Here is a 24,434-nt window from a genome sequence, read left to right as displayed (position 1 = left end):
ATATATATATATATATATATATATATATATATAGTTTGCTACAATGCAGTCTCTGAAAAAAGGTACAAAACTGTCAACTCAAAAGTTACTAATATGTACACTTTAGGTATTAATATATACCATTTAGGGGAAAATAACGTACCTTTTAGCTTAGGGTACCGAGTGACAGCTAGCTTTGTAACTTTTTTTCTGAGTGTTTATGAAGGGGTTATTTATTTTTGATAATTATTATTTTATTTCAGTTAGTTTTGCAATAACTGTTGTTAGTTTCGTTTCGTTTTAGTTTTTCATTTATTTAGATTTTTTTATTTATTTCAGTTTTCGAAAATGTTTTTTGACCAATCGTTTTCGTCTTAGTTTACGAAAATAAATGCGCTTCTCATTAATATATACCATTTAGGGGAAAATAACGTACCTTTTAGCTTAGGGTACCGTCACAGTGACAGCTTTGTAACTTTTTTTCTGAGTGTTTATGAAGGGGGCATAAAGGGTAGCTTTCTATGTTTTGGAAGAGGTCAAGTGAGTACACTAGTCTACACTTAAACTATAAAAAATTGGGGTAAGAACTTATAGTATCTGGAAAGATTTGGAAAGAAATTTAAGAGAAACTGAACTGTCATCCCAAAGCAATTTCCTTAGTGAACTATGTTGCTGAAATGACCAGCTGAAACTTTACTAAAAACCTCAGGTAGACAGAAACAATGTGGGATCCCTTCTCTCTCATTCAGAACCTAAAACTAATGTATATGTTGTGTAGTTTTACGATTTAATGCCCACTTGGTGAAAACAAGCCATATCCAGGCATTTCTACAAGGAACAAGTGCAATCTATCACAAGCTGCAGAGTGCCAAAGGCACACAACAAAACAGTGGAACTGAGCAAACTGAAGTGCAAGGACGTCTTCTGGGATGTTAAGTTCATGGAGAATGAGAGGGGAAAAAAATATACAGCAAACAACCAAGAAAGAGAGACTCTTTCGGGCAGCTGCAGAAACCATACAAACAACCGCAGATGCTTTGTCCTTTTTGTGTCCCTTTTCCATTTCCTTGAATAGCCATTGTCTTCGAGTCAACAAGCTATCACCTGAGCTTAAAAAGCTCCCAGGAGGCCGAGTGCAATGTCAGTGGGGTGTGCTGAGATATTGTAATGAGTTGGCCAACTGTAAACGCTCTGTCAATTATGAACACAAAGGGCCATATTGCAAGAGAGGAGCTAATGAGCTGGAAGCTAATGGGCAATCGTGATCGCAAACAGACTGAGACATCTAAATTCGCCATTATATTATAAAAAAAGAAAAAGAAAAGAAAAAGCAACAAATCATCTCAATTCATTTTATTACCAATCCCAGTGCATGTTCATATCAATCAGTCGTCAAAGTGCCTGTTGTGGATGATTCATCCCTTGGTATAATAAGACAAACGTTATGTGGGTGTGATATTCTGCATGAGGACTGATGATATTGGACCTTAGCTCATCAGAAACCACACATGATTCAGGAAATATCAGCTGACTCTTCTGCTATTAATACCCGACCAACTATCACCACCATAAGCAGGACGCCAGGCTGGTCAGCACCACAAATAGGCCATCTCACCAACCAGGGTACGAATATAAAATTCAGATTACTCTAAAACCACCAAAGCTTTACCTTATCATGTTTCCATGCCTCAGCCAAATAAGCAGATTTAGATCACAAGGATCACTTCACATTTATTTACCTCACACACAGCACTGAACAAAATGCATGACTCTCCAGTGACGCACTTTCAATCAGTCATTCAAAACGCCCATTATCCACACACACAGCTGTGTTCATTTATTAAATATTTTTGCTAATTTAATCTTGTGTTCAGCTACTAATGCAGGGCTCGACATTAAGCCTTGACATGTGCTTGGACTTGCTCTAAAAGGCATTAAATGTGCCATCTTTTATGTCAAATTCTTAAATTTGATCAATAAATTTTGTTAGAATAATAAGGCACTGCAGGTTTGTTGGTATTCAAATGAAATTAGCATCAACAAAATGCAATGGTACCTTTAAACATGAGACCACCAGTAGGAGGCTGCAAGTGACTGTGGTAATGAGTGAGTCATTGAGTCATTCATTCAACTGAATCATTTAAAAATAAAGCAAGTGACTACTGTCTTTATGAATGGGTCACTGAATCATTAACTCACTTGATTCATTTAAAAACACTGAATCATTCAGTAACAAAACACCGCTGTGTGTTGCTTGGAGATGGCAACAGTTCAGCTGTGGCTTTGTTTAGAACTTTTTTTGTTGGCAATAACAGTAAATATAGTGTCTAAAATGCAAGTCACTCAATATATTATCCATTATCAGTCACCGTTTACACTAAATGTAATAAAATCAGATTCATTTTCGCCGAAGTTTCCATGCTTCCCTAGTTATTTTTTGTTATTGATGTTTTAATCAGACTACTTGTTCAGTTGGGCAAGCAAAATTCTCTTTCACTTGCCCCTTTACACAAATTCATTTGTCCCCGACAAGTGGACAAACGTTATGTCGAGCTGGTTTACAATTAAATGTTAAACATTGACCAATAATGAGAAAGAAAAAAAACGGTAACCAATATGCATCTAAAATATCATACATCCCTGCTTGAACATACATAAAAATGAGGATAGGCCTCACATACAGTATACACAAATATAAAGAAACCCTAAATCACTGATTGCCACAGCGTCATTGAAGTCCAGCTGTTCTCATCATCGACCCAAAGACTAGCTGAACTCCTGAGACTTAATTCTGTTATATTTCCAACAGAAAAGTCCCAATTACACTGATCTGTGTCCCCAGAGCACATCTCTCTGCCTGGGCTTAGAGCAAGGAGAAAGGATAGCGGCACTTCAGTAAGCTGCAAAACATTATTTGAATGGTGTAAACATCTGCTGCTACTTCACATGCTGAAGAAGCATCTCGAGAGTAAATCGATATACAATACAGATGGGCACTGAGAGCTACTACCATGTTCTGTCATTACAGGCTGGCCTACGACACCGTTAGTTATGCTTCTCTGGTGAGCTATGTTTACCAAGCTTTCCTACTTGACGACTTCCATGTTTAGACAAGCAGTTGTGGGTGAAATCCACTTAGGGATTCCACCTAAGCTAGGAACGGGCTCCCGGGACTGTCATGCTACATTGGTTTGCTGCATTTACCTGCCAGTCTTGAATAGTTGGACAGCAGTTTTTCGACTTTCCAGTAGTCTGGAAATGCGTAGTGTTTGTTAAGCTAATATTAGCAGAAATGCTGACGTCTAATGACACAGATATGAAATGCTAGGTGAGTCACACAGTAATTATGCACACCAAACCACATGTGCCCCAGAGGAGGACATGTCATTGTCACTGGAAGCCCATGCAAATTCATAGACCTATACGCACAAGCTGAGCAGGATACACTGATAACGGCACATATAAATCTGGCTTGTGAGAACAATAAGCCCTACTGGCTCTATGTCAGGCTGATCCATGTTCTGTTGACTTATCAGGGTGCATGCAGACATTCACCAAACACCCCCTGGATTACAGCGCAGCGTCATACAGCTACTGTCATCCTGTGCTAAAGTGCTGTTTCTGCACCATAATCCAGTTCTCTTGGTTTTCATTGCATTACTATGAATGGAGAAGCAGTATGCATCATCATAGACACCAATGAGACTAATTAGTGTTTGTAAGTTGTCCCTGAAACTTGCTATGCTATTATATGCTGTGTGTAATGAATGCTGAAAATGACACAGAGGAAAGTTTGCACTGAGAGGACCCGGTAAAGCTCAGCTAGGCTAATGTACTGCACATTCTGTGAATGGTTGGATCATTTAAGTCAGTACTTAACAAAGTGTTTTGTTATAAATATCCAATATTGATAGTTTAATGAGTAAAGTTTTCTCACACAATACTTGATACCTAATGAATGCATATTGACATGAATGATACCTCACTCAAACACTGCTTCTCACAAAGACTATTTCTTTACACTGTTTTGCTGGCGCTTGAACACACTTTCCTGTTTATCCCAACAAATGGCCAAGCAAAGCGCACGACACTGACAAGGTACGCGATACAGTACGAGACCAAACGCCATTTCAGCACGTCTCCACAGAACAACACAAACCTACATCACAATTATTTACTTAATGACTCAGAATCAACTCACAAAAAAATTGAGAGAATGCATTACTAGAAATGCAGCATACTAACTATATCATTTAGGACTTCAGCTCTGGGGAATGGCAATTACTAAATACTATGAACTTTTGTAGAAAGTCAAGCTGCAACATAGCGGTCAGTTTGCACAGGAAAGCACAGCTTCTTCAGAAAGGGGGAGAAAAACCTTATATGGTACTACTACACTTCATCTAGCATTACTACTCATTGCATGCCGCTGCATTAGAGTTCAGACAGCTGGAAATATACCTTGTACCAGTGTTTTATGAAGCTGCAGAGGCTAATTCCATTCTACAGGTTTTCTGCTCTTTATCAAGCTGACAAGGAGGGTTACACAAAGCATGTGATCAAGTGAAAGTCTGCAAGTCACCTTATGCTAACCGCAGTCTGACCAAATAGATTACTCACTACTAACATCAATGCCTTAGACATTATATACCCAATACAAATGTTTCTTTTCTAGCTAGTAGACACAATGGCAGACATGTTCTCAGAGTATCTCAACAAACAGCATGAGAAACTGTAGTGCAAACACGTCTGCAGTACTGATGCAAACACCAAAATAATGTACTAAGCCAGGTGCCTCCAATTATCAGAGTCTGCTAGTGTGCATTTGGGCCACTTGCTACTCAAAATAGCCGAAAAGGGCAATCGCTTCATCTCCCAGGGCATTGGGCACATGACATACTTGTGGTCTTTTTAAGAATAGGTCACCCAGGCTGCAAAAAGACCCGAACAAGGCCTGTGAAAAGCTTTCTTTGTATAAACCTTATTTTCTTCCTCTCATGTCATGTGACCTTTCTTTCAGGAGGCTCTCCTCCTGCTCAACTAACGGATCAAACGGCCACACAAAGACGACAAAAGATGGCGATCCAGACAATGCGTATTATCAGAGGGATTCCGGAGGCCATTGTGAAGAAAAAACATCTCTGGATCTGCTCTATTAGTCAAGGCTATAGCACAAAGTAACTGACATCTGCATAAAATCTTACTGACCAGACATCAGATTTCACTCACGTCAGGGGCATCAAGGGCTAAAGATGCTAGGAACATATACTTGACCTTCCGTCAAAAGTCCATGTTCATGCATAAATATTATCTTCGGATTGAAAAGGCCAACACTTGCATCTGCCAAATTCATTTGTAATGCTGTTCAGGACTCTTTAAACCTTCAGTCAATTCCCTTGTGAGTATTACATATGTGTTTTCAAGGCTGTATTGATATGCTCTTGCTGATTTGATGTTATTCTTCCTGTTTACTGAGCCGTTTCTGTCAAACTTATTTACACAATAGTCTGTGTAAAACAAAAGAGAAGATTATGGAACCGTTCCAATTCAGTGCCATCAACCTACTTCAGCAGTTTTCAAATTTGCCAAGGCTTCCTAAATATGATGATCCTCTTAACATTTTAGAGGTAGCTGTATGTTATATTTATGTATAAAGACCCAATGTTTGAAAAAAAAATACAAAGTGTGATAAAGACATAATGCAAAATTAAATGAGCTTACATATTGTCAGTAGTGCTGTCAAATCAATTAATTGCAATTAATCGCATCCGAAATAAAAGTTACACACACATGTATATATTCAAGAAATATTTAAATGTGCATATATAATCATGTTTATATGTAATTTTATTATATATAAATATATATTACATATATTTCTTTAATATATACATGTATGCGTGTGTATTTATATATACTTATAAATATACATAGTACACAAACATATGCAAACAAAATTTTATTTTGGATGCGATTAATTGCAATTAATTGATTTGATAACACTAATTGTCAGTTAAAACATTGTTTTATTTTTTTTTTCATCCAGCACATTCTGGAAAATATTTATCATACATATTTACATAATAAATATTTACTGTATTAAGTTAAATTTCAATAGCATAACTTGACTATGTGTATAAACCTGAATAAAATCATTTTCAATTCTGTCAACCATGCAGTGTACTGTACTTCTTCAATTTAAAATATTTTCTTCAAATAAATATCTTATTCTTAATTAAGCACAGTTAAGTGGAAGAAACATTAATACAACAACTGAATATTCCTCTTCCTGGAGCTTCAGATTAGACAGAAGCATGAGATAAAGTGAATAAAGAGAGATTTCACTCTGAGGGTTTCAAATGACTGTGTTTAACCATAAATTCCCTGTAGTGCTGTGCAAAAGCTTTGCAATGCTATTAAAGTTCTGTTACCATGAAATATTCACAGAGTGGCTGATGGGAGCTGAAAAAGGTATTTCTGTCATCTCTCCTCCAGATTTTTACATGCTCCTAAGAACGTGCGTCAAGTTAAAGAGTGGCTCATCTCTTTCTTGCTGGTGAAGCAGTTTCATTACATTCAGAGTTGCTGTGAGGCTCAATGGTCACTCTGGGAAAGGCTCTTTTCCATCATGCATATAGAAGCAAACGCTTCAAGGCCGGTGATGAATATGTCAACTGAGCACACGTGAGGCAGCAGGATGACTTTACATTGCATTCGCCAATTTCCTGTAGCTTCTCTAGTTACATCCTGCACAGCTGTCCACTGATATTTCTGGAGAATGGCATCATAAATTGCTATTGACCCAATTATCCAGGCCATTTGCCTATTTTAAAGTTTGTGTGTGACGTACTCGCTGACCTTTGGATAAAAAAAATTTAAATTAAAAGATAAAAATATATTCAAATAGAAAACAGTTATTTTAAACTGCAATAACTTTTCAAAGTATTACTGTTTTTTCTGCATTTTAAATTAATTTCAGCATATTAATTCAATTAATGGAGCCGAAAACAGTTATTTTAAACTGCAATAACTTTTCAAAGTATTACTGTTTTTTTCTGCATTTTAAATTAATTTCAGCATATTAATTCAATTAATGGAGCTTTGGTGACTTCTTTAGGGCCCTATGATTTCCGCAATGCAGAAAACACGGACAGACTCGCGGAATCCAGTCATAAAAACGGAATTTACTGTATAATGCGGAATGTCATGGAATTTGTCAAAGTTTGGATGAATTAATCAAAAGTAGGTCATTACACTTAAATCAAATTTCGATATGGACTAGTATCTGTAAATTTTAAGCCGCAAAAAGACTATTTAACTATGAATCCTGCATGTTCTGCACGTCTCTGTGTGGATGAATGGCACAGACGCTTGCGGTGATTTCAGTCTCTGCAGTCTCACTAAATCAGGACATAAATGTATGAACAGCATCTCCAGAACTGCTCTGAGAACTTCATAAGCATTTTACCGTTTCATTTGAGTAAAACTAGCATCATATCATATACACACAGGTATTCACGGCAACCCGTCAAAATAAAAGTTTGGTTTAACTTTAAAGTGCCCCTATTATGCCTTTTCGAATATTACCTTTCATGCAGTGTGTCATGTAGCTGTATGTGAACATAAACTATCTGCAAAGTTGTGAAGCCGACAGTGCACGATAAATAAAGTTATTGTTTATCAAAAAAAAGAGTCGTCTCGCAATCGCCTAAACGAGTCGTCAGGAATTAGAATCTTATTCTGTTACGGCTCTATGTCATGAAGCAACACATTTGCATAATGTCTGCCCCAGTTTTGGGGAGTAGCTAGCTACAAGTAGCGGCGCTACGTAACTACATTTATCAGTAGCTTTACAGTAGCGATACTACTTTTAAAACAGTGTAGCTTTTCCTGCAGCAAACTACTTTTGAGAGTAAATTTGTTTATCTTATAATTACCACAAACTTGTTAACACTTGACACTTACCATTGAGAAACGTCCTGCTCCAGTCGTGCTTGCGAATCAGACTCTTGTCAATCAGACACTTTAACCGTTTCATCATCAGACTCCGGCTCGAATTGGTAAGGTACAATCGATACCATCTTTTCTCCCAAGTCTCCAGGGCTGTCATTCCGTCATGGCAATGGCATTTAGTTTCCGACACGCGCTGTATGCGGTAGACCAATCCAGAGCCAATCTCTCTACGGCTCTGGACCAATCACAAAGGACTGCGCCATCTGACCAATCACAGCAGTGAGGGCTCACGGAAAGGAGGGGTTTAGAGAGACTGATTCTTTCAACTGCTTCGCACGAGTTGTTTACGAATCATTTAGAAATGAGGTAAAATTAAATCTATTTTTTTTTAGAAAACGAACGTGTTTTTTTACCTTGCATGCATGTAAACATGTTTTAGGAGACTCATAAAACAATATTAGCAACCTTAAAAATGGCAAAATATGGGCACTTTAAGACATTGTGCCAGAAATTACTATTGAGCAGTAGAATGTAGGTAATACTACTACTACTACTACTAAAATCACTAATACTTTTTTAAAGGAATAATCACACAATATTTCTTCCATGTTTTAATTTTAATAGTAAATTCCCCTTTGTTTGCCAAAAAAATTAAGTTTGTTTAATTTTCATTCATTAAAAGATCAATTAAATTAATGTTTTTTTTTGATAACCAGAACAATTTAAATACACAACACAGAATTACTGAAAAAAATAAATTTGAATAAATGAAGTTGTTTTTATGCATTCAAATAGTTAGACATACTAAAACACAGAATTTGGTAACAATTAAACATAAGTTGAGAAAATATAAAACATTTCATCCCTAAACATGTAATTTTTGTTAAACTTTCAATAAATTGATGTTAAATTGAATAAGTTTCATTAATTAATTTAATTAATTAGACATGCTATTTTGATTAATAATTTAATTTAACCATCAAAAAGGAGAACAAAACGGAATTTGAAAAAAAAATAAAATGGAATTTGGAAAAAAAATAAAACGGATTTCATAGGGCCCTACTTCTTTCAAAAACATTAAACTTAGTTTACTTGCCTGGTTAACACCCAAATTCAGCCAAACATCCAATTTGGTCCAAAAAAACCCCAAAAAACTACAGTACTTGTGAAATGAGCAGTTTGAGATAATTGGTGAAATTGCCTAAAGTTAAAATAACATCATGCAATCAGTGTTGAAAAGTACAGTCAGCAAAGTCCTACTCACCACTTCACAAATTAAGCTGCATTTGATGCTTCTGTTAATCAATCGGCCATTGTTCTTTTTTTTTTTTACTCCAAACTTTTGTCAACATCATTACATCTTTATGGAGGATGCACATTCTATACCAGCACAAATTACAAACACACCTTCCCTGTCTAATCAAATGAGTGCAGCCACTTGGTGAGGATGTGTCATTTATAGCTTGCAGCAAATTGTTTTCTAATAAAGAACAATTTATGGGAGTATGAAACACCTTTATGCCAAACCGATAAAAGAATGGAGTGAATTCTGTCTCTCTGATCAGTTAATTACTGAAACGGCCACCCGTTTCCTTTAAAACATGAAAGCACTTTCCTGCTGTCTCATTTCGATTGAGCAAAACATGATAAATCAAAAGGGAACAAAAAGATCCAGTGTTTTTTCTCAGAATAAATGGCCTGCTGTGTTGAAATGAAGGATACAGCCTGTACAGAAGTCTTTTCATAGACCTCTTAAAAAAAAACCCATAGGCCAAAGGCATCAGCAGCATGAGCGATTATTATCAGCATAGCAAAATAATGTTGGAGGGCAAAGGTTCCAAAGAGACCAATACGAAATATATTCACACATCTTTTTAGCTGTACAGGCAAATGAAATGCAAATCTTTTCCACTGTGTGAAAATGATTCTCTTGATTCTCGGTCTCATGATTATGTGGGTGTCAAGTAGTGCAGAGGTCACGTTCCAAACTAAGTTGAGTGTGAGCTCATTCGTGGTTTTGTTTTCCCATATTAGCTGATGAAACAATCCACCCCATGCTGTTTTTCCTTGGCACTCGTTGGGTCGTGCCTGTAATCCAAATAGAATCATACTTTATGCACACCTGATCGCTTTTAAAAGTCAAATACGAGCAACTGTGGCATCTGTTAGGAGGAAGAGTGTTTTCAATCAATTAATCCTGCAGTTAAACACGTGGCATCTGTCTTATTTGCAGTAAAACTATATGATCTATATAGTTAAAGTAAAGCCATGGAAATATACATAAAGTGATGGACAACACCTTGTTAAATGCAATCTCTCTATATGCTCCCACTATAGTAGTCTTAGATGCTTCAGAAAACCTCAGGGTCATTTAGAGAGAGAGTAGCAGCTGAAAAACACATACAATTCCATCATTGTTTATGTGCAGAGATATACAAACCATAATGTTGCTTTATGCAGGGCTGTCCTGATTGAGCGTAATTTCGATTTGGAATTAAACGACAAGACGGCGAGATGTCTGGGCTTTGATGAGGATGTGCAAAGTCAGTTATAAAAAAAACCCCAACTCAGATCATGTTGCAGAATTTAGATTTCAATGTATTTTAAGGCCACTGCACTCCACTCAAGCACAATCCATTGCATATGCAAACCTTCAGCTTTTAATTAAAATATAGAATAATTTGAGACATCTGGAAGATTCAACCTTGGGACTTTATGACAATCATGTTGATTGACATAAGCTTCAAAGCGGGGAAGATTTAGCAAGACTGTAGCATACTGCCTAATAGAATTATCCCACTTACAATAATCAAGAAAATAGAGAGATGATTCATGCCAGGTAAATTTTACCTCCCAGAGTTGATTTAAAATCCCTATCCTCAACGCACCCTGATCAGGCGGTGAAATATAACATGGAAGGTTTATATGACTATACAAAATAATAAATCAGTGACCACAATAATGATTTAGCCATTCATACAGTCTTCATTACTCAAGACTGACACCGCAGTGTCTGGCATTCACAGTGTGGCTGGAGAGGGCCCATATCCAAACTTGGAATTAGGGCTGAACGATTTTGGAAAAGAATCTAACTGCGATTTTTTTTACCAATACTGCGATTGAATCGCAGCCTCTGCGATTGAAAAATCGCGTTACTTCATATCGCGATATTATCGCAAATGCAATTAATCGTTCAGCCCTACTTGGAATCAAGTCTATTCTCATTCTGACAGTGACAACAACTCACTCCAGACTGCACACAAGATGGACGAATGGTCTTTATCAAAAAGCTGTGTAAAAACCTGTCTCCTGAATGCATGATGCCCCAGAGAGCCCAAACGGACTGCCGTGGGCTGATTCTGAGAGGGGGTTTTTTCTCTCTCTCTCTGAAAAATAAGTGGATCCAAACACAAAAATCATATCCAGGCCTTTCAGGTCTTGGTGGAAAAGCAATCACATCTAATAGACCAAATTGAGGTTGCGCCTAAGGGATATGGAGTGAAGATTAACGGCAGAATGAGCCCTCTGGAGGACCTTTTGGAGGTGGAGATGCCGGAGATAAATTCCATGCAAGGTTCTTTCATTTTTACCCTAGCAACAGAAACCCAACAGAAAATTGCTGCATGATTGAATGGGAAGCTTTATCCATTTGCTTTGGGTCACTGGTGAGACCATAGCAAAAGAAGGCATTATTCAGAATTGAATTGAGATTTATTTATTTTTTATTCAGATTTAATTCCTGGATTTGTATTGAGGCACAGCAGCAAACAGGATGCAGAAATGTAATTCAAATTTACATTTTATTTAAAAAAAAAGGATGCCCTGAAGTATGAGGTTTAGTGGCCATACAGATAGATAGATAGATAGATAGATAGAACAACAGAATGAATGATCAGATAGAAAGAATGATAGAACAATAGAATTAGTCAGAAAGAACAATAGTAGGATAAAATTGGTAAAACAACAGAAGGATAAACTGATAAAACAGAAATGATAGAACGATAAAATTATAAATCAAAAGGTCTATAGAATGATAGATTGAACGACAAAATAAACAATGGATAGATGGATGGATGGTAGATAGATGGATAGATAGATGGATAGATGGATAGATAGATGGATGGATAGATAGTTAGAAAATGCAGTTCCCCAGTTGCTGATGCCCCATTAAGTATCCTCTTTGCTGTTAATTAAACTACACAGTGCTAACCACGACAAGCTCTGGTGTCATATCCCAGCACTAGGTGAAAGGTGCAAGCTGGGAGAGTCGGGCACGATCTGACATGTTGGCATTGATTTCCTGCATAATTTGCTTGCGGGTGACAGGGAAAGTGCTGACTGGGGCATGCTACTCTTGCAATCTGCATTAATCCACAGCTTAGGTGAAGATTAGCATTGATTCTTCTGCCAGGGGTTGAGCTGGGAGTGGGATGGTGAAAGTTTCTCCACTCAGGAATGATCTATGAAAGACTAAATCAAGAATGACTTTGAAGGAACCATTTCAAACCACTTCATAGTCACATGGCATAATGATGATAGTTTCAGCTACCTCCAAAACCAACAAGCGGGGATCTACCCAGCAGCCTGTGAGAAAGAGATGTGATATTACCTCACAATAAAGTGGAGTACGGTCAGTTAATTTCAATAAATTGCAAATGAATACATACAAAAATATAAACAGCCTCATTCTGAGCAGCGGGCCACATCTTTGCCTTTCATTTCATCTGGTTTGTGGTCCTCAGAGGCGTTATGATGTCATTATCAGTAAATGCTTCTTGATGAGCCATGACTTCTTCCATATGACTGTCTTTTAATGCTAAAATCATCTTGTTCAAATGGAGGGCTTCTACTATACCCAGGGTATTTTTTTCCAGGAAGAAAAAGTAGGCTAAATTAATATTAGCTTCAAACTGCTATACTGCACATTTAATCCTGCTATTTTTAACATTTCATAAAAGTCAATAAGAGTGCACTCCTTATGACACAACATTTTGTGCTCTGTGGAGCTTTTAATGTGTCCTGAATGAGCTTCCATGAGGTAATTGCATTAACAATGATGGAGCATTATGACGGTGTCTGCTTTTTATCAAATAAACAAATATACCAAAACAGTCATTATAATGAGATGCTATATGCCCTCCATACAGATTGGAATACAGCAAATAATCTTAAAGAGAGTGTTTGCACCAACAGAAACCAAATGTTATATTAAAATATGTGCTACATTACCATTGTGTGCTTTTCAACAAATCAGAGAAGACAACTAGATATTCACTAGTAATATTCATGAGATTCAAGCTCCACCTCCACTGTACATTCATCCTTTCAACAACAAACAAAGAAAGTGCAGCTGAATGATACAGTACACAGGAGTTTTAAAACATGCTTTTTTATTTGTATTAAACAATTATAAAAAATAATGTGATGCTTATGGAACGAGACACTGATAAAGCATTATGTTCCGAATGCAGCAGCCAAAATGCACATACTTAGTTCCTGCATTACATGACACTTCAGCAGAATTACAACGGCTAATAAAATGCTGAAAGAAAGTGCTGAATGTCCGATATTTCTAGAAACACATCATTCATCAAGGTCTTAAACAAGAACAGTTAAGATTTTGACAGATAGGTCTGTGTTTCTATGGTTGCCTTGATTATGCCCCATACAGCCCTTTGATTTATTTTTGTACAGTTAAAAATATTTCCTCTTGGGGGTAGGCAGGAGAGAAGAAAATAAAATGACAAATTAGTCAACTTACAGTATATGTCTCTCAAGGTGTTATGGAGATTTCCAAAAGATGTCTTGTCCTTAAGGGTGAATTTTATTTTTAATTGGGCCAAGAGCTGCTATGAATCAGAGGCCGAAAAGGCATAAACAGATCTGCTCTGTTGCTGAGAATCGGCTCAAACGCTTAAAATGAAGGCCACCCTGCATTGTGCCTCAGGCCCACTACTGAATAGTCCTTTATCAGATTGCTACCTCTGGACTTCAAGCCAAATGGATATTTAAACATATATATCTGAAAGTACAAAACACAAATAATGTACAAATAAAGAGCAAAAAAAGACCATTAACAGTCACAACAGCTTTAATTCTTGTGTATTTAAGTAACGTGGAGTTGTGCAGAACTAATTATATATAAAGATTCTTAACCACTCCACAGAGTCAGACCCCCTGGAAAGAAACACATCTCCAACTGATCCAACCATATCCCAGAGCTAATGAGCCCTTCCAGGAAGCAAGAGACAACGGTACAGGAAATCGAAGGTCTAGATGCACTTATTGAGAGAATTTTCCCCAGATACGCAGAAAACCAAGAAGCTGAGTAAATTATGTTAAGGCAAGAAAGTGGTAAACAACTTTATCAGATGCTCAAACAGGGACTAATTACAAATCTGTCGCATTCAATTCATTTTAAATTCGTAGTGCAGACAAAAACCAAAAGGAATGGTTCTAAACAGAAAAGAAAATACTGTGGAGACGAACAAAACTCCTTGTCATGCTTGTTGCCGCAATACAGTTTTGTTTGTGTAGAACCCATTTGCTCTTTTCACTTCACGAAGTGCGTAAACAATCACTGTTTGCAGTGTGAAATTTTATGTTTAAAACTTTCAACAGCCTGTTGTTATCTTCAACACTTTCTCCTGACCAGTTTGTAAATCTGCACCTTATATTTTAAGGAGAAATTAACCACTGTCACTACAAATTTTCATTGCATGACACGCAAGCAGACAATAATTTCTGTAATTTAATTCATGAAATCAATCACTTAAACTTTTGTAAAGATTATTTTTACGAATTTTAAAATGTTAAAATGTAAGATGCTTTGTTACTAATAATAATACTAACCCCAATCAGTTGGTTTGTATATATGAGTTTTATTCAATATTGTGATGTTAGGTTTTTAGCTTCTACTCTCCATTCAATATGAACAAATACAAAAATATATATATTTTTTTTGCAATTTCCTGCTGCAAAGAATGATTAAAGCCCTTAAATGGATTTGATAAAGAAATGAGGAAATAAAAAGAATGAATAAGATAAAGAAAAACCGCTTTGCTTCCTTGGATGGAAGCTCTGTAGGAAAACATACATAGCTAGTAGGGAGGGTGGAGAGAGTGTGCCACTGCCGCAGTGTGGACCCCCACTCTACTGCTCATTCATTCTACAGCACACACCTCCCTTTCCTTCCCAAAGCACCCCGAGACTGCCACTCACTTTGTGAGCTTTGTAGAAGCACCCACCAACACCAACATTTCAAACTTCAAAATGTCAACCCAGGTGATTAAATCGACAGCCATCCTAATCTTTTGTTACCTTGGACCAAATGGCAGATAAATCCCCTGCAATCCCTAGAGTGAAACTCAGAATTCATAAACACAAACACACAGTGGCTTTGATAAGGAGCAGCACACCTTTGGAGTAAACTGCTGAGGTGGCAGTACTGTTTGAATAAGAATATGTTGGATGTAATATGATAATAGAGGCAAAATGAGGCTGTGCATTCAGTCTTTTACAAAGGATGTTGTGGGGCATCCTGCTGTAGTGCTTTAGCCAGCAGTAAGACTGTAACAGGATAGGAGGAGGACAAAGAAAAAGCACAGAGCCACTGAAATATTGCTGTGAAATATGGCTCAGACTGATTCAAATGATATAGACAAATGACAACAGCTCACCAGGATTAAATGAGGTTGTAATGAATCTGGTGAGCTTATCTGAATCTGAGAGACTGTTTGGCGCCATTTATGAGAAGGTAGACTAAGGAAAAATTGGCAATCAATATTCATTAACAATTAATAACTGATGTAATTAGAGCTGATGTAATTTTTCAGCTTAATGTGCATTGACAAAATGGCAGAACTAAATGTTTGGGGCAGGTGCTAGAATGTCCTTTGAAAATAAATATATTTTAAAAATATTTAAATTATTTTTCCAAAATGCAATAGTTTTTCAAAGTACTAGAATATACATTTTCTTTTTGTGAAAAACACTTTACAAATGGTTAAAATAATAATAATAATAGTGAGCAGAAAAATTATACATTATCAACTTAATACAAAACAATATTGAAAACAACATGCTGTTTATTTTATTTATTTATACATGCCATGTCAGCAGCAGGACTGTCTGAGAGGGCTGGTGAGAACAAGGGGATCATCATATTTTGATGACTAAATGTAATAGGGAAAGAGACAAACAGGAACCTATTTGGAAATGGTCACTATTTGTTCAATTCCGCTTGGTGCCACTGGGGAAAATTCCCAATAAATAGACAAAAATGTATAAGTCGTTTAGATATGGTGAGCGCTGACCGTTACAGAGTCAGGAACACAGCATGGTATGATCAAGCTCACCACTAAATGCTCTAAATTCTGCTGATGCCGTCCAGCTCAAACCAAACTAATCCACCTAAGAAAGATGAGCCAGATGGTCACGAGCAACTGCTTATGTTGTCCTGTACAGGAGCCCGATGACATGCCTGAGTTTCCTGCTTCTATTTAGCTAGTGGCTGGAGTTACAATCGTAAGTCCTGTGAAGGGGCAGCAGGCGGCAGCACCTGGCTCTCTAAAGCGGATGGGGTGACAGGCTTCAACGTTCCACAGAATGGAAACCTTGCGATTCCTGGAGTGCCAAAGCAAGAGGAGTGTGGTCCCAGGGGTGTCATGATACAGAGGCACACTCGCCTATGGAGATCACCAAGCTTCAATCGCCATCACTCTCTGAGGCATGTCGTAACCCTAAATCTCACACACGCTGGTAACTGCACACGCATAGCTCTGGGACTGTTGGAATGACCTCATGGGACTCAACTCAGGTCGTGTGAAGAATCATTGAAAGAATATTACCACTAGAACATCTAAATTACCTCTCAGCAGGAGCTGCATCGCCAGCGGCCAAGCGGTTCTTGCTGCTACTACTAATGCACAGACACTTTCTCCCAACTAATCCTTGTTATTAGACCTTGTTTCTTATAGAGCAATTCAGGGACTTCAAGATCTCGCTGACAGTACGTTATATCAAAGCTCACAACCTTTGACCATAATCTACCATCTGTTCTCATAGCTATTGGAAGGATTTAATGCCCCGGTGAGCTGAGAGAGCCTCTGTGGGGGTGTCATTCTGGGTTTATCTCCGGTGAAAAACAGTAGGATCACACAAGTATAATGACCTCCAGGGAATGACTCTAGTATCTGCCTTGTGACACCTCCACATGTTGTTCTCCCTTGCACACACACCTTTCACACTTAAGCCTTTGCCGAGATTAAAACAAGTCTCAGGACTCTGTAAAGTGACGAGCCACCCATCCTGAACTACATTTCACAATTTAGCTGGATTTTACTGAAGTTCTGGGATTAATACTGTATATAAACTCAAACATCTTGTCATAGACAGAGAGATGGATGGATGGGGAAAGTATTTCATGCTCAGGCAGACTCCTAACCTCTTATAGTGAGTCAGACGTGGCCCAGATATTACTTTCTGAGAGTATGTGTGCGTGGCGAACCTTGTTAGCTTATGCGATTAGCGTTTATGCATGAGTGCCTCTGCACAAAAGACTCAGCTTAATGTCCTCCATACACTCTCTCCCATTAGATTTTAATCCACTACCTCCATCTTTCTGAGATATGCTTCACAAACAAATGGAATTGACAAAAACATGGCCTTGAGGTTTGCAAACTGATAAACCATCATCATAAATCAACAGTTAACCATATAAAACTAAAAAATGAATAAAATGCATGGGCAAAATTAAACAGAAACACTATAAATTAAGTGTTTGTTGAAGCAATACAAAAATAAATGCGTTTATCTGAATGTTTAAGTTTCTCACTTCAGTTCCCAACAAACTACAGAGCTGTTAAGAGCTATGACTGAATGTGACTAAAGCAAAAACATAGACTTTTTTTTTTTTTAACGATCCTTATGTAAACATCACAGCATCTCATCAAAGCAAGTCGCAAGCTAAACTCATTTCGGGAGTGTGGCACAGTTTTCCCAGGGTGCCCCAAGAGACTCAAAGGCAGCCAGAAATAGTAACGAGTACGTAAATGAGAGCATGGCTAGCCTGACGTAACACAGGAAAAACACATGACAGGAAAGTCCCAGTACCGGCATGGGTCGCTCTGAGGAGCATGCACCTTCTCAATGTACACTTGTTACCATTACTGAGCTAGAAACCAAATTCTGACCGAGCGACCGGGTGGTCACAAACCTTTAGTACCTCACTACCTGTGGAGATAGAACAGAGCAGAAGTCAAGAAAATTCAAAGTGTGACTTACCCAGAAGATGAGGTTGAAGACGAACATCATGTATTTCAGACAGCACAGGCAGCCTCTAGCCATGTTGCACTTCTTGAACTCTAGAAGGAACACAAAGGATAGATCCAGATAAAAGACCACGTATTTGCTGCCTTTAGGAGACTTGTATTTATTGTTGCCTTTGTCGTCGCTGGCCGCCCCACTCTGAGCAGAGGTTTGCGCACGTGGGCCAGTGGACCCGTAAAAAGCGCCGGCGTTAAAGCCTCGTCCTCCGAACGGCCGTCCGGAGGTGGAGGCTTGGGCAAAGTCTGAGTCGCGGCTGTCCACAGACGGGCTACGGTGAATGGCGGATTCCTCACTACTTGACTTCTCCATGCTCTGGAATGGAAGCCGCGTTCTTTATTTCATTCTCTATCATGTCTCTCAGAATAGCCCTTGAACAGAACCTTGAACTTGTGCTCTAGTGTTCCAAAAAGTGCTAGTCTTTCTCTTTCAAACAAAAAGATCAGGATTAAGTCAATCAGACAGTGGCTTTGCAAAATCGCTCTAGTGGATGTGGCAGCTTGCCCCGTAGCCTTGCTGTAATATCCAGAAGCGTTACTCCCATGAGCATGTGTGCATTGAGTGTAACTGAAGTTTCAGCAGTATTTCTTCACCCTATGCCCCTCGTTACCCCTCTAAGAGTGTCCAGCCCAAGCCCCAGCCCAAGCAATGTTCGACTTGGTTCAGCTGCTGCTCGATCCCACGCTCCTGCCTGCTGACCTCAGCTCTGCCTTTCCACGAGGAGCTGATGAGTTCCCACAGCCTTCTAACTTCCACCCCTTTTCTCCTCTCAGGATTCTGTGCTCCGTGAGACTCTCTTTATTTTTTTACCCTTGTTTGCCTGAATCAATCACGCTGCTGTGATTTAACCAGTCTCTGGCAGAGCATGCTGTTCCTTGCTCCTCTCCTCCTCTCTCTGTCTGCGCTCTCAGTCACTGCTCTGGTGCTGATACGCGCTATTATCAGCAGCCGCATCTAGTGGGCATTCCTTCCCAACCTTACACTAAGCTCTCACCTCTCTCTCTCTTTCTTTCTCTCTCGCTCTCTGCCTGTACCCCCTTCAGCCCCTCCCCTGCCACTCAGACAACCAATAGGGCAGCAGATGCTGGTGCTAGCCCCTCCCCCAGCCGTTACAGCAGCTTTAATATGCTTATCATCACTGTGCTTTATGCCTATACAAGTTCAGTGCTCTCAACTTCACTGGCTGGCCAGGGGAGTCTGGGAGGGCAATGATGAATTAAAAAAAATCATGAGCTGATGGTGGAGTGGGTGCAGGGAGATGAATATGAGAACAAGCACGCGGCTGCACATTTGCCTATAGCATGGGACTGTGAGTATGTTAATAAAAAAATAAGCTTTGAGTTGCAATATGTGCAAAAATAAGGATCAGAATTTAATTATGTAACCACTTCTAAGTCACCCGTAAGTTTATGTATTTATGGGCTAATCAAATACAACTGTGATATGCAGAGAAATACAGCAGTGATGTGAAACCTGTGAGCATATGTGGAGGTTGGTGCGTGACCAGTGTTTACTACTTTAAAACCTTTATCCACGCTCTCCCGTTGCCGTGTAAGGAGCACGGGTAAATTGACAGTGCATCAGTCTCAGGAATTATAGCACTATTTCAAGCATGGACACTGGATAGGAGCTTGGAGATACTTCAGGCTTTTCTGCAGAATGTAAGGGTTACATCTTAAGTACCTGATGCATGCCGTGCGCTCACAGCAAACACGTGTTTTATACATACTGTAGACTGTAAATGTGCGTTGTTTCAATTTCCTTTAAAAGAGTTTATAAGTCATGTAAATAGTCAATTAGGTGATTTAACATTTGAAATATCAATATCTGGTTCTTGTTAGAGAAACTAAAGCAACATACCGAATACAAGTGGCCATCTGCTAATTGAAAATGTGATTTACTTGAGAGCAAATATTATTTTATTATTTTAAATATTATTAATTCTAGATTTGTTTCTATCACATTGTGATTGCACCATCAGACCAGTCTTTATGTTCTCTCTGTCCACATTCACTTGAACAAAATCTAATAATTACTTATTTGCCTTTTCTGAATGAATAGGGCGTTTTGAAAAATAACACTTTTTATGCTTTTTATGCCTAACATAGAAAATGTGATGGAGAGCGTGAGTAAGGGCATTGGACTGGAACATGATGCAAGCCAGATTCCAACCAGTATCCCTGTAAGAACAACCGTTTAGGTAAATATCTGTCCCCCAAATAATTTTTTTTTTTTTTAAATACAGTATGGTAAAATAACTCCAATGCAATTGGAATTAAAATATTATTGGCTTACAGGGACCCGGGTTTGAGTCTGACCTGGGTCATGTATCTATCTTCTTCAAACTCCAACTTTCATACTGGCAATCTACTATCTATAAATAAAGGCAAGAAACATAAAAACCAAAAAAATAATACAATAAAATAAAATTAAGTAAAATAAAATAAAATAAAATAAAATTGTGGTGCATGATAAGCTAATAATATTGCTCATACTTGGGTTAAATATGTTTAAGGCCTTTAAGAAAGGTTTCATTGGCCTTAGAAACACACAGAGTGATTTTTGGAGCAAGATGGAACAATCCATAACTTTCCAGAACCTCTTGTCATTCCAATTCAAATTCCAATTCAACCTCCTGAGAGATGTGGCAAATCCTATTCAAAATCCACTTTACAAATGGAAAGGGAGACAATTCTTAAAATGTGAATACTGCACAACCATATTTTCTATAAAAAAAAAAAAAAACCTTAGTCTTAAATTACATATATCTAGGGACAAGAATATAATAGAGACTTGAGGGTGGGCCACAAACCAGATGGTGCAAGCGACTTTTGCACAGTTAAGCACCCCTCAAGTTTTCCTCAGAAAAAGTAGAAATCTAGTTCGCTTTACTGTCACACCTCAGAGACCCTGGACTAAATAGCCAGTAGGCACTAATGAAGAATTTCAAGCTGCAAGTGTGAAACGGTTAATTTGGCTACTTAGATCAGAGAATCAGTCAGCTGTCATCGATCATTTTGTTTCATCACAATACTGCCTCCAATTTACTGTTGCTTTTTCCTGCAGATATCCACTGTGAACCCCTGCATTCAGTAGCATGATTCACAGCTTTAAACGGCCCCTAATCTCAATGCTATTGACAGCGCTGTGGAAGGTCTTGATTGAAGAATCGGGTTTTATTCAGAGCTGGAAACCCCATGTGGAAAGCTCGAGAACGCAGAGCCCTTCAGGTTGAAGTCATCAGTCTGCTAATGCCTGATTCAATATGGCCTGCGTCAATGCTGGCACACGGGCTGACGGGCATTCGTTTGGCCACCCCTCGGGCCATCTTCTGCTGATTCTGTCCTGTGCAAAGTGAACACGCTCAAGACCACACGCCGAACTCAATACTCACAAGAGAGCATGCTCACACCGACTGACAAAAGAAACACAAGCAAGCATGAGTTGTCTTGTAGGCATGCATGCGCGCGCACACACACACACACACACACAAAAGCAGTCAGTGAAGTTTGAGAAGAATGGTGGTGACTCAGGGATTGATGGGACTGCAATTTACAGCACTGGCCTAAAGCTCCAGACATGTATTTGCATGGTATTACAGTATTTATACATCATTGTTGTATTTGTTGTACAGAATTTCAAATATACACATTTACATTTACAGGAAAAAAAGCAATATTATATGCAAAAAAAAAAAAGGTCCCAAAATAGGCTCAATTTGCTTGTCTTATTTTTACAAAATTTTTCATGACATTAGAACACATTATATAAATATGGAATTAACCATGAAAAACCTGTCAGAACTAATTTTTATATAGCACAGACCTAAATGATATGGTTTGTTATGTGCTTCTCATACCTGCAGTTTCATAAGGATTAGAATTTATGGAACTTCTCGGAGTAACTGACTTAGAATGTTAATTCCTAACTAGTTAAATGTAAGTCAGCTTACCATATACAACAAAAATGAGACAGTCCATGTAAAATACTGTAAACACTGATGAATGATGAAAGTAAAATGAGTAAATGAGTCTCTTTGAATTCATAGTGAAATCCACATTATATTAGATAAGAAAATATATCCACCTTTACAGTAAAATAAATATATTTCAAATGAAAACATATATTAATGCTGTTAAAACTTTGAGTTACCTCATAATTTTTGGTGAACAGCAGTAGAAAGATGTTACCAGAAGTCCCTGTGTGACATGCTTGATTAGCCTATACTTTATGCCATAAAGGCATTTTGTCATCATGGTATTTATTATTTTTTTTTATAAATATCTTAAACTACAGTGGCCAGATTTTAATGAAAATTTAACAGGTTTTTTTTGTGTGTGCGCCTGTGTCTCAGACAGCTTCAATTAACACATACACATAAGGGATTTGGAGAGATCAAATGTCAAGTAAAAAAACACTACTGTTCCACTATGATACAATCATGCAAACCCCATGCCAGTGTGAATCAATGGAGCCCAAATGATAAAACACAGTTATCTCCTCTCAGTAATGCTCTTCTTTGACAGTTCACTCCACAAAAGGCCAAACAGTTGGACAAAACAGTGGGGGAAGAAGATACTTCTAAGACCCACTGAGAACCATTAAAAAACCTAGTTCAAAGTCTGCCTAAGTGGATTATTGTAAAGCTACATGCTGGAGTGATTACAAAGACATAAAAAGAGATCAATACACATGCAAGAACCTTATCTCCACTCGCTTAAATCTTAATTTGTTGCTTTCATAAGCTGAATATCTTTAATTGCGCTGCGGTTGAGATCTGTGCTAGCTTTCCCAAGACATTATCTGAGATATAAAGCAATCTAATTTTGCTGCAAAGAGGATGGAATTGTGTTTAGATCATCTGTAAAAGCTTTATTTCTGAAACGAGCTCTAAATAGTTGAGAATAGGGCTGTTAAAGACTCTGCCTGTTGAGCTTATTTGGTCAAACAAATTCCTTGGTGCACAAAATATCTATAGGTTTTTATACCTAGGGTATAATAAATATAAATCCAAGCACAGACAAAAGCACCAGGTTTTATCACCTGCTGAACTCAAAATGCATTGCAGAAAATCCAAATAAACTGGAATGAATCTGGTGCCGTCAAAACTGGTTTGACATGGTTTAGCATCCACTTCACATACCTACAGCAGATTCCATAAGAATTATTATAACTTGCGACTGACTGACCTCAGCAGCTGAGAGAAACATTCATAAACAAGTTATATTTGAGGAAGATAACAAATAACAGCCAGAGGCATAAATTCATTCAAGGTCAAGACCTTTTTCTTGAACCATACATCAAAATCTATTCAGAGAACCCATTTGAAAGCAAAGGCTAAGACCTCAAAAAGATCAATATCTATTTTTCTGTTCATCCTCTATATAATTTTAAACAGCAACATATAGATAAAGGCTATGAAAATGCACAGTGAACTGTTCAGAGACACAGTTGCTAGTGTGTTGAGTACATACAGTATGCAGGTGTGAAAACAACAAGACCCCCAAACTAGACCACACACCTTTATGAAGAGAAAGAACTCTGAACAAACAAATGACTGTCACACATTTTGTGGCTAATAACAGATCGTCTCCGAAAAGTCTGGCAATCGGCAGAGCAGCGTCTTGGCAAAGGTTACATTTAGAAATTCACGTTAAATGTCTCTTCTCAAACACAAGTGAACAATTGGAACTCTATCTTCACTTCTTCGCTCAAGTCAGATGTTGATTTTATGTGGTATTTGCTGATAAGCCTGGCCTTTCGTGATAATAATTTGTCTAAGTAGACGAGTCGATAACAAGGTTCTCGCTCATTATCTACAGATTCAGGGAAATAAGGTGGACAATTGGTAAGTGTATACTAGAGAGGGGAAATTAGGAGTTTATTATGTGATCAAATATTCTACTACAGGGCATCAATGAAAAAAAAAACAAGATGTTCTTTGTAATGCAGACAATGCTGGTCTGATGATGCTTAATAAATACAAACTTTTTGGAGGGATAATCAAATACTAGCAGCAGAAAGGACAATTTCTGCTTCTTTGTGCTAATATTTGATTAGCTTCAAAATGTCTTCATATGTTAAACATCAAAATCAGTATATATTACAATACACAGCAAATATCTAATATATTTTTGTCTCCATTTAAGTCAAGATTACTTGCGTTGCAAACCATT

The 24,434-nt window shown here is 37.9% G+C and overlaps 1 protein-coding gene across 2 annotated transcripts in view; it reads right to left on the bottom strand.

Annotated features, from left to right (window-relative positions):
- LOC107738414 (tetraspanin-9-like) overlaps positions 1-24,434 on the bottom strand; it is a 124,003-nt gene that overhangs the window by 69,788 nt on the left and 29,781 nt on the right. The window contains exon 2 of one of the 2 annotated variants that reach the window (XM_016550184.1): positions 18,217-18,296. In XM_016550184.1, coding sequence (XP_016405670.1) covers positions 18,217-18,279 — 63 coding nt within the window. In that variant the 5' untranslated portion in view covers positions 18,280-18,296. Of the gene's footprint in view, positions 1-18,216; positions 19,259-24,434 lie in introns of those variants that run through there. The other variant, XM_016550183.1, reaches the window with a different exon arrangement.

Source organism: Sinocyclocheilus rhinocerous, unplaced genomic scaffold (genome assembly GCF_001515625.1).
Source record: "Sinocyclocheilus rhinocerous isolate Xijiao unplaced genomic scaffold, SAMN03320098_v1.1 scaffold975, whole genome shotgun sequence".
Taxonomy (NCBI): domain Eukaryota; kingdom Metazoa; phylum Chordata; class Actinopteri; order Cypriniformes; family Cyprinidae; genus Sinocyclocheilus; species Sinocyclocheilus rhinocerous.
This window is presented reverse-complemented; position numbering and strand designations above follow the sequence as displayed.